General features: G+C 39.5%; 2 protein-coding genes across 2 annotated transcripts in view; both read right to left on the reverse strand.

Annotated features, from left to right (window-relative positions):
• ALPK2 (alpha kinase 2) overlaps nt 1–11,598 on the reverse strand; it is a 74,878-nt gene extending 63,280 nt beyond the window's left edge. The window contains exons 1-2 of the mRNA XM_069745345.1: nt 11,376–11,598; nt 558–705 (exon numbers count right to left, since the gene is read on the reverse strand). Of these exons, the coding sequence (XP_069601446.1) occupies nt 558–705; nt 11,376–11,538 (311 nt within the window). The 5' untranslated portion in view covers nt 11,539–11,598. The remainder of the gene's footprint in view (nt 1–557; nt 706–11,375) is intronic.
• Nucleotides 11,599–11,608: 10 nt separating this feature from the next.
• LOC138672525 (golgin subfamily A member 6-like protein 22) overlaps nt 11,609–11,632 on the reverse strand; it is a 65,693-nt gene continuing 65,669 nt past the window's right edge. Inside the window, exon 4 of the mRNA XM_069761011.1 lies at nt 11,609–11,613. Coding sequence (XP_069617112.1) covers nt 11,609–11,613 — 5 coding nt within the window. The remainder of the gene's footprint in view (nt 11,614–11,632) is intronic.

Genomic DNA, 11,632 nt, shown 5'->3' on the forward strand with positions numbered 1-11,632 from the left:
ACTATGTGTGGAGGCTGTGGGGACATTGGGGACATAATACTGTGTGAAGGGGACTGTGGTGATATTGGGGACATCATACATGTGTGGCGACTGTGGGGACATTGGGGACATAATACTATGTGTGGCGGCTGTGGGGACATTGGGGACATCATACTATGTGTGGAGGGTGTGGGGCCATCATACTGTTAGAGAGGGTTTGTGAGGGGTATCATAATATGTGTGGGGGAATATAAGGTGAGGGCATCAAACTGTATAGAGGGCATAATTGTGGGGCATAATACTGTGTGAGGGACTGTGGGCCATGAAAGGAGAACCCTACTGTATGGGAATACTAATGGACCCCTTTCTTATCTTTCAAAGTTGGTAGGTATGGATTCGTTATGTGACAGTATGGAAGAATGGAAGATATCACTGCATTACTAGGAACACTAACCTCTAGGAGTCACTCAAAGAGAAGTGCATAACTTAGAATTCACTAATTAGAGTTTTTAACACAATGAAACTATGGAATATGTACGAAATCCTATTACCCTCCAACCTCTGAGAGTGACTCTTACCTTCTGTGCAGCCGGGCCAATAACTTGGAATCCTTAGTCCATGTAATGGTGGAGTCAGCGTGAATATCCCCAAAATGACAGAATAATTTCAAGTTTTCCGAGCAATCAGGGAACAGCTCTGCCTGGATGCCATTTAACAACTGGGGAGCTGTAGACAGAATGAATAAGTTATTAAAGTCAGCAGCTGAATTATTTATTATACATCTGTACATCTCAACATAGTATTATATTATTATACATAGGGGGAAGTATTATAGTAGTTATATTCTTGTACATAGGGAGCAGTATTATAGTAGTTATATTCTTGTACATAGGGGCAGTATTATAGTAGTTATATTCTTGTACATAGGAGCAGTATTATAGTAGTTATATTCTTGTAGATAGGGAGCAGTATTATAGTAGTTATATTCTTGTACATAGGAGCAGTATCATAGTAGTTATATTCTTGTACATAGGGAGCAGTATTATAGTAGTTATATTCTTGTACATAGGGGCAGTATTATAGTAGTTATATTCTTGTACATAGGGGCAGTATTATAGTAGTTATATTCTTGTACATAGTAACAGTATTATAGTAGTTATATTCTTGTACATAAGGGCAGTATTATAGTAGTTATATTCTTGTACATAGGGGGCAGTATTATAGTAGTTATATTCTTGTACATAGGAGCAGTATTATAGTAGTTATATTCTTGTACATAGGGGCAGTATTATAGTAGTTATATTCTTGTACATAGGGGCAGTATTATAGTAGTTATATTCTTGTACATAGGAGCAGTATCATAGTAGTTATATTCTTGTACATAGGGAGCAGTATTATAGTAGTTATATTCTTGTACATAGGGGCAGTATTATAGTAGTTATATTCTTGTACATAGTAACAGTATTATAGTAGTTATATTCTTGTACATAAGGGCAGTATTATAGTAGTTATATTCTTGTACATAGGGGGCAGTATTATAGTAGTTATATTCTTGTACATAGGGGCAGTATTATAATAGTTATATTCTTGTACATAGGGGAAGTATTATAATAGTTATATTTTTGTACATAGGGGGCAGTATTATAGTAGCTATATTCTTGTACATAGGGGCAGTATTATAGTAGTTATATTCTTGTACATAGGGGCAGTATTATAGTAGTTATATTCTTGTACATAGGGGCAGTATTATAGTAGTTATATTCTTGTACATAGGGGCAGTATTATAGTAGTTATAATCTTGTACATAGGGGCAGTATTATAGTAGTTATATTCTTGTACATAGGGGCAGTATTATAGTAGTTATATTCTTGTACATAGTAGCAGCATTATAGTAGTTATATTCTTGTACATAGGAGGCAGTATTATAGTAGTTATATTCTTGTACATAGAGGACAGTATTATAGCAGTTATATTCTTGTACATAGATTGTAGTAGTTATATTCTTATACATGGGGGCAGTATTATAGTAGTTATATTCTTGTACATAGGAGCAGTATTATTGTAGTTATATTCTTACACATTGGGGCAGTGTTATAGTAGTAGTTCAAATTTAACAACTTGACAGAACAGGATGACTCACACTGAACAGTCATAGATTACATGATATACTGTCATTGAGACTGGCTCTAATCTGTCTACTGCCGGGGTCTTGGGTAGCTGCTGTGCTTATGGGATGTGTAATATTTTCTGTTACAGAATTACTCATCTGAGCAAGTGTTGCTGAGTCAACCCTTTCCCAACAGCACACATACTGTTGGCTGCTTCATTATGAGTTCAGATGCATAGTACATATCTCCAATTGTCTTTGTCTACCTCCTGCCAGTGGCAGATGGGGCCATGAAGTCATGTGTTGAAACAACTGAAGAACATCACAATTTTATATAATATAGTTAGTAGTGAGTCCAAATTATGATGTATCTTCCACTGTTTACATTACTGGCCCTCATAAGGTACAGCTGGTTAATGGTGTGTAGGGGGTGTAGAGCTTGCCCTCATGCCTGGGAGAACTTAAAGAGGACCTGTCTTTGGACCAGTTTTTGTTATTGCTGTTGCTCTCCTGAGTATCCCAGTGTTATGGTTCCAGAGATATTGGCCATTTGTTTTGTTCCAATTTTTATGATCAGTACTGCAGGGGCGTGTCTTACAGGACTTTGGAGGCTGAATTCAGGCTTCTCCGCCTTATTGCCCTGTATGCACGCCCCCTTTTTTAAAAACCATAAACAGTATCGCAAAAAAAAATGGCACATATCTCTGGAACCATATGGTAGATTAAAAAAAGAATAAAGCAGAATACTCAGGGGAGCAGCAGGAATAAACTAAGTCCAAAAACTACATTCTTTTGGTGGGTTCACTGGTTCTCTTCCCGCCGCGGCCCTTTTTCGTTTTTGCGTTTTTGTTTTTCGCTCCCCTCCTTCCCAGTCATAACTTTTTTATTTTTCCGTCAATTTGGTCATGTGAGGGTTTATTTTTTGCGGGACGAGTTGTACTTTTGACTGACACCATTGGTTTTTACCATGTCTTGTACTAGAAAACAGGAAAAAAATTCCAAGTGCGGTGAAATTGCAAAAAAAGTGCAATCCCACGCCTGTTTTTTGATTGGCTTTTTTTGCTAGCTTCTCTAAATGCTAAAACTGACCTGCCATTATGATTCTCCAGGTCATTACGCGTTCATAGACACCTAACATGTGTAGGTTATTTTTCATCTTAGTGGTGAAAAAAAATTCAAAACTTTGCTAAAAAAAAAAAAAAAAGCACCATTTTTCGATACCCGTAGCGTCTCAATTTTTCATGATCTGGGGTCAGGTGAGGGCTTATTTTTTGCGTGCTGAGCTGACGGTTTTAATGATAACACTTTTGTGCAGATACGTTCTTTTGATCGCGCGTTATTGCATTTTAATGCAATGTTGCGGCGACAAAAAAAAACCGTAATTCTGGCATTTCAATTTTTTTTCTCGCTACGCCGTTTAGCGATCAGGTTTTTTTTTTTATTGATAGATCGGACGATTCTGAACGCAGCGATATCAAATATGTGTAGGTTTGATTTTTTTTTAATTGTTTTATTTTGGATGGGGCAAAAGGGGGTGATTTAAACTTTTATTTTTTTTATTTTTTTCATATTTTTAAAAACATTTTTTTTTTAACTTTTGCCATGCTTCAATAGCCTCCATGGGAGGTTAGAAGCTGGCACCACTTGATCGGCACTGCTACATAGTAGCGATCATCAGATCGCTGCTATGCAGCAGAAATGCAGGCTTGCTATGAGCGCCGACCACAGGGTGGCGCTCACAGCAGGCCGGCATCAGTAACCATAGAGGTCTCAAGGACCTCTATGGTTACCATCTTGATGCACCGCCGACCCCCGATCATGTGACGGGGGTCGGCGATGCGCTCACTTCCGGCCGCGCGGCCGGAAGCGCCGGTTAAATGCCGCTGTCAGTGTTTGACAGCGGTATTTAACAGGTTAATAGCGGCGGGTGAATCGCAATTTCACCCGCCGCTATTGCGCGCACATGTCAGCTGTACAAAACAGCTGACATGTCGCGACTTTGATGTGAGTTCACCGCCGGAGCCCACATCAAAGCAGGGGACCCGACATGCGCAGTACTAGTACGGCGCATGTCAGGAAGGGGTTAAAGGCTACTTTTCCTATATTGGTTTTAGCAAATAAAGTTTATTATATGCATCAATTCCTCATTGTTTTTAAGATTTCTGCTTGCTGTTATCTTATGTCCTTTACCTGTGGGTTACTATATAATTTTTCAGAACCGAGGTGCGACCACACCTTGCGGTTGGTGCACAGAGCGGAACTTCCTCCCACCTCTGGCGGACCAATGCATCGTTGTGACCGGAGTTTCAGCCACATGCTGCTAGCTGTTGCATTTGCGCTCAGTGCAAGGTAGGTCTTGGCCTCCCTTTGTTTGAGCTGGGCACTACATTTATAAAGCTTCCCATTGCTGGGTATCCTCAGTCGGACCCCCATCCTGCTCGGCCCTTATTCACACTGACATCACTTTGACACATGGTAAGGTTTTAATACTAGAGGTTAGGACCATCCTGATTGGGTCACCTCGTCGCTGGCGGGATGGTTTTCATCCTTTTTTTGTTCAAAAGCAGTATTTACTAAGTTTCCAATGTTATTGATATGCACCATTGCTTTTTACTTATAGCAGGGTATATGTTCATTTTGTTTCTATCTTAGATTTTTTTCAACTTTTGCCTATGGTCTCACCTTATTGGTGCAATTACACTGCAGCATTATACAACTGTTGATCGACTACATGTTTGCCAATTGGAGGTCATTTAATAGTCTGCTAAGACAGACAGAACGCATTTAGAATGTGCACAGAACGATAAGTAATCATTCCATGCATTTAGATGGTCATTGTTCTCTGCAGTGCTAGACAATGTGCTGGCGAGAACGATTATTTTTAGGCACGCTTAAAAATTATTTCACCTTAAGAAATTAGCTTTTTGCTCATGATAGGCGGCTGTTGAGTCTGCACAAATGAATGTTCCTGCGAGGTTCCTGCTCTCGCTCCTGTTAATAGCGCAGTGTAAAAGCACCTATAGACAAATCTGTATTCAGTCTGTAGCTAAATATCTGCACACAATAGCATACAGTGGTCATGAGGTGGCCATGGTTTTCCATTTGGTCTTCAGCATGAGGTAACTGGCATTCCTCTTACATACTGGTCAATTTGTAAGAGCACACCGCAGTCTGGCATCCTGACGTGGGTCACTGTAGTAAAATTACCCAACGCTAATTAGTCATCACTTGTTATTCTGTCCTATAGTGACCTGATTACCATTCACACTATGTGCCGGTACCTCCGTCCCTGCCAAAGATGTTGAAGTCAGGGATGTTAGTGGGCGGTGGTGATGCCAGAAATCAGGACAAAAGCTCTGAGAAACACCGCAGCATCAGCAAAGGATTTAAAGGAAACCTATCATGTTCTACTTGCAGTCCTATCTGTGTTCTGCATATTGTAGAGGTGGAGGAGCTGAGCAAATTAATATATAGTTCTGCAGGAAAGTATTTGACGTATCTTGTTCACTTAAATGGGTATTCTCATGTTTTGAAATTGCTTTAATTACAACAGCACGGAATAAGCAAGTTTGCAATTGACTTGCTTTTTCTATCTGCTGTCATTCCCCTGCAATAAGAGTTTTTATCTTCTATAGCATACAGCTGGTTTCCATGGAGCCCATCCTCCAGACCTTTCCTGAGAGTGTACACTAGTTACACTCCAGGAAAGGTGTTAACTCTTAACATCCCAGCTCTCTCCAGCCCATTTATTTCGATTTAGCAGTTAGTTTCTCACACTCCTCCTCCTCCTTTTTATCTTCTGAAGAGATGTAGTTATAAATCACCAGCCAATGATCCTTCACAGTTGCTCATTTGGATCACTCAAATGCCCTGTTTGCTTTTTGTGTATATATAATGATAAGTGTACATTTCAGAACAAACCACTGATAGCTAAATGTCTTACAGCAGAATTTGTGATAAGCTTTATAGTTCTACTAATACTACAATATTAGTATTCATCAGAGCTGCCACTCAAAGAGGAGACCCCACCCTGTGAGAAACTAGAAAGTAAGGAACTAAGGAGAATGCGTTGTTCTGAACTGCTCAAGAGACAACTTGAGAATACTCCTTTAAAGGGAATCTGTCAGTAGGCTCAACCCTCCTAAGCCGTCTATATGGGCACGCAGGTCACAGGAAGCTAAATTAAATAAGAACTTGATGTGTGTGATCCTATGTCTAATGTAAATTAGTGGTTAATATCTATGTGACGGACAAAGGTCTCCCTGAGAATTTGCCTCCACAGCTTATTACCAGTGTGAGACATGTACAGTAGATCGGGAGAGCAGACTGTCAGTCATTACATGTCTCACACTAATAATGGCCTCTTTCATTTACAATAAGCTCTGGAGGCAGATTCTCAGGGAGATCTATGTCCGGCCCATAGATCTTAACAGCTCATTTACATATTAAGAAAAAAATGGATTTCTCGGACATAGAATCACAGATGCCAAGGTATCATATTATTCAACGTTCCATGACCTGCATACCCATATAGACTTAGGAGGGTTGATCTTACTGACTGATTCTCTTTAAATATTTACTTTCACGACCTTTGGGGGCCCAGTGGGCATCCTATACGGACGTTTGTCAATCATTTATTTGGGCCACCCACCGGACTCCTAAGAACAGAAAGAGCAGGGATTTCAATGAATAAAGTACAAGTTGCACTGATTTTTTTTGCTCAAAGCGATATATAATTATTCTGCTCTGGTCGTCCTGCTGTATCACTTTCTGCCCACAGATTACATATTAAATTCAATGAAATAGTTGACCTTTAGCAGGTGTTTTCTTATTGCATAATATTTGGTGAAGGAAGCTTTTATTTTACTCACGGACCATCTCTTTAGGTGTGATTGTCTTCTGAGCTCCCTCAATGCTTTGCTCTCTGTTAAGCAGAATTCTGCATCCTAGTCATTATTTTATCCCATGCCAGATTGATGTCCAGCATCTTGTTGATGGATTTGGCAGATGTTGCACTGAGAGAACTAGGCCTCATTTAGACGTCCGTTTTTCACATATATGTTCTATCCATGTTTTTCGAGGGTCAAACGCATACCCAAGGCTGTTATACTCTATCGGGCTGTTCATATCCACTATTTTTGTGGAGCACGTGTCCACCAAAAAATCAGAGATGTCCATTTTCGATCCGAGTCACAGGGTACTTTGAAAACACTGTGTTCCATCTGTGATTTTCGTTTTTAACATTGTATTGGGTAATACAAGCATTAACATTTTTTTTTTCTCCATCCTAGAAAATTACTGATGGTAAAAGCTAACACACTGACCTGACACTGATGAAAATGTTATCAAGCACACTCATTAAATTCACTATTTCACGTGCAAGAGAAAAAAAAAAGACGACGTCTGAATGAGGCCTTACAAATGTACCGGTTCCATGATAGTCCTGTATTAATAAATATCCATCAGTGAGAATCCTTCTAGACTTACAGTACTATAGTGTCCATCCTGTCCATAGAATGTGTTTTGTCTTGCAACTAAACCCTATGTACTTGAATGGAGCTGAGCTGCAGTACCAGACTCAGCCCCTTGACACGAATGATGCTGTTCCTTTGTTGGACTACTTTTTGGCCATCTATGTTGTAATGTCCAGCATTATATTGCATCCTCCACTTGGCCCAGATCACCATGAGGACCTTTTTCAGCTATAACTAATTTCAATAAAGTTTGTTGCCCAGACATCTTTGACACCGTGTAGTATCTACTACTCCGCTACTATACAATCGCCTCTCCCTACTGCTTCCCACGATGCTGCACTTGTAGCTGATGAATTTTACACCTTGCTTTTACAAAGTGCCCCCAAATATTGTAGTTTCGGGAAAAAAAATTATAAAATTAATTTCATTTCATTCATATTCATTTTATAAAATTACAATCTAATTTTTGCATTTTTATCATCCAGACCGGCTCCAATTCCAGTACAAATTAGCATCTTTCATCTTCTCGTTTTCCTTCTCTTCAGTGGAAAGTGTCGATCCATCTAGCTCACCTTACTTCTTGATGCATCTTCTAAGACTGCTTATGGCATCTTGTTTCATAGCATATCATAAAGCTGTTGCTGCCTTGTGTTATACAGACCCTAAACCTGCCGGTCAGATGGTCCTCACTAATTCACTGTCATGACCCATCACGGTACGGAAACTTCTACATGGGCCTGGTTGCAACTGTCTTCATCTTGTCTGTCCTTTGAAATCTACTAGCCCTAAGGCTAATTGCAGTTTTTTGAGATGTTGAAAAAAGTAAGCAGAAATTGTTTCAGGAAACGCTCCTTTATTGGGAAGTTTTTGGAGGGGTTTTTCTACTCCTTTTTTGCAGCCTTTTGATTGGACAGTACCTCTTTTGGATCAAATTTAGATGGAACCAGCTTCAATTAATTCTTTTTTTTTTCCACCAGAAAAAAAATGTAAAACACTGAACATATGAGTGGCAAAGTGGTTTTATAATTGAATTTAAGAGTCTTTCAAGTATTTTTGAGTGATTTTTCAAGCGTGTTCATGGAGCAGACCAGCTCCAATAAACATACATTCTCTTATTGTCTATATTCATATTGGTCACACAGGTGCCGTTGTCAGAACACTGTTTAGTGATGAACCGTGCACCCATGTGAGCAGCTCATGACATGGATAGATTTTTACTCTTCTGACCTTCCCATTCAATGGGGATTTGCCACAAAAGGAAAAAAAACAATTCTAAGATAATTAGATCCCTAACTCCTCATGTCACTATTCTTATCAGGGTCGGAAAGTTGAGTGGCCATCCTTACATTTCTCACTGTGGTTGTCAATCACCCAAACTCATGAATTACAAATTTTCCTAGGGGTTTAATAACACATTTCTCAAGTCTCCAAAGGCCTCATTCGTCGTTCAGCAGCTTGTGAAATTTCATTGGCATCCTCTAAACCCCCAATGGGAGCTGTACTGACCATTGGTCATAATGCCACCCAAATGTCTTTGAAAAAGATAATTTTCTCCAACTCTGTAATAAACCTCTCTCTCTGAAGTTCTGGAGGGGCAAGAAAAAACTCCAGAGACTACAAGGACAGAGCTTCATATTACCTTTCAGTTGCACATCTGAAAATAGAACCCATTCGTATGTTTGTGTATACATTTGGTAGAGGTTTGTCTTAAAGGTTATACAGAACTAGGAATCAGAATATGCATTATATATATATATATATATATATATATATATAAACACAGTAACAATCGGACAATGAAGGGGCAAAAGCACTCAGCTAAGTACTGTAACCCTTCATTTCTGATTGGGTCTCTTCAATTGCGGCAACAGGGGCCGAGAACTACATAAGGAGCTGTGATGTTACGAGCTGTGAGACCTGCACCAATCTGATATTGGCCTATCTTAAAGAGGTTGTCCACTACTTTTACATTGATGACCTATCAATAGGAGGTGGATGTGCAGTAACAAGCCGAGGCCACCACACGTAGATGGAGCAGCTCGGCAAGTGAGCACCGGAGGCTGGCGCTGACACCCAGAACAGCTGATCAGCAGTGGTGCCAGGTGTCGGACCCCGGCCGATCAGATACTGACCACCTATCCTAAGGATAGGTCATCAATGTAAAAGTGATGGACAACCTCTTTAAGGACAGGTCATCAATATGGAAGTACTGGACAACTCCTTAAAATATATATCTCCCACAAGCTGAACCATCTCCCATGTAAATAAATCTTTAGTCATATATCAGATTGTTGTGGGATCACTAGAGTGGTTTCATTAATGATCAAGTCTTACAATGGAGTCCTTGAATGGATAATGGAGTCTTCCTTAGATCATGGTGGTCTGCACTGTTTGGATGCAGCATTGGGGATCTGAGTATAAATCAAGGACAACAACCACATGGATTTTATATAATTTACATGTATTTGAGTTGGTATCTTCCATTTTTTCCACCCACTTGACAAAGAAAAAAAGTAGGCTTCAGTGATGAGCAAATTTTACGAAATTCAAATTTAGCAATTTACTCAAATTTTGTCAAGAAATTAGATTGGCATTAAATGTGCCTTATTATTGGGTTTATTACGCTCGTACTTTCCAGACCCCAATGCATAATTAATATAGGAGTTAAAAAATGTAAAAATAGCAAACTCATGTCACCGCTCATCTGTCTTGTTCAACTCTCTATGGCAAGAAACATATCATTCTGAGCCTTTCATTACTGTGTGCTTGAGCTTTCTCCTCTGAATCGTCCTCGAGCAATATTGGTCGTGATGCAGCAACGTACGTCATGATGTCACATTGTCATAATATCACACCGTGCGTTGCTTCAAGCCTACTCAGTGTAGGAAGCCCTGGCACACAGTGAAAAAAAGAAGATATCGCTTCCTAAGAATGCAGTAGCTGAAGGGAGCCAGTGGAGGATCAGGTGGGGACTTGCTGCTTCGGGACTGGTGAGTGGCGATGTGAGTATACTAATATTTTTTAATCTTTTAACCCCTTGCCCAATCCTCCACAATCTAGCAAAATGGCAGCCATTTTGCTAGATTCGTAGAAAGCGAATTAAAAAAACATTTGGATCCAGGCGAATCCTTTTTTTTTTTTGTAGGATTCTAGGCAAATATCAATCAGTCTCAAACTGGTCTGTAATAGGTTTACTTGGAATTTTATTTGTGATTTCTAATACCAATAAGGGCCCATGTGATCAATGACAATCTATGTACAGCGCTGTTGGATATGTTGGAACCATAACGATTTAGCAATAATAGTCTTGAGCAGATTGAGCCCACAACACGTCGCATAAGTATACCAAGGTGTTTGATTCATGAAGATAATGACAAAAAGTCTCCATGTACCTCCTTATTAATACTGATTTACAAAAGGAGCCCAACTAGGCTTTGGACATTGCATTAAAGATCCAGATAACATGATCTTCTTAAATTCCTAAAATTCTTTTGCGTGTGATATCTTGGTATAGGCATGAAATAGATCCTTTGACAATTCCATGGTGGTAAAAATTAGTCATCTACTGTACAAACTTAAGAGACATAATGTTCCTAAAGATATATAGCATTACCCATGTTACAATATTGTATAGAACATCTATCTATAGCCTGCAGAGTCCCTAAGGCTAATCTAGTTCCTTTAATGTTCCTACAAGTCTACTTCTACCCACATCAAAAAACTCGGTGTGACCCTTAAGGTTATAACAACTTTCATACTTGACCACACATACACGCAGGTTGTCTTCAAATGAACACAAGTGTAGGTTTTCTTACCTTTTTTGCTATCCTTGGGGACAGTTCCCTCAATGCTGTTTTCCCTTTTAAGTCTCTTCTCCTCATCAGGGGCGAAGACCTCATTGACATCCAATGACTCCTGCTCTTTTTTAGTTTGTTTGCTCGCTTCTTTTCCAGCAGATTTAAATTTTTTCTTGACCATTTTGCCTTCTGTGCTCTTTTCCCACAGGTTTGTAGAGCCCACGAAATGTATTGAGCAGCTGACTCCTCTACTAGTCTGGTCAAGGGTTCTCGTG

The sequence above is a fragment of the Ranitomeya imitator genome, chromosome 1 (assembly GCF_032444005.1).
Source record: "Ranitomeya imitator isolate aRanImi1 chromosome 1, aRanImi1.pri, whole genome shotgun sequence".
Classification (NCBI taxonomy): domain Eukaryota; kingdom Metazoa; phylum Chordata; class Amphibia; order Anura; family Dendrobatidae; genus Ranitomeya; species Ranitomeya imitator.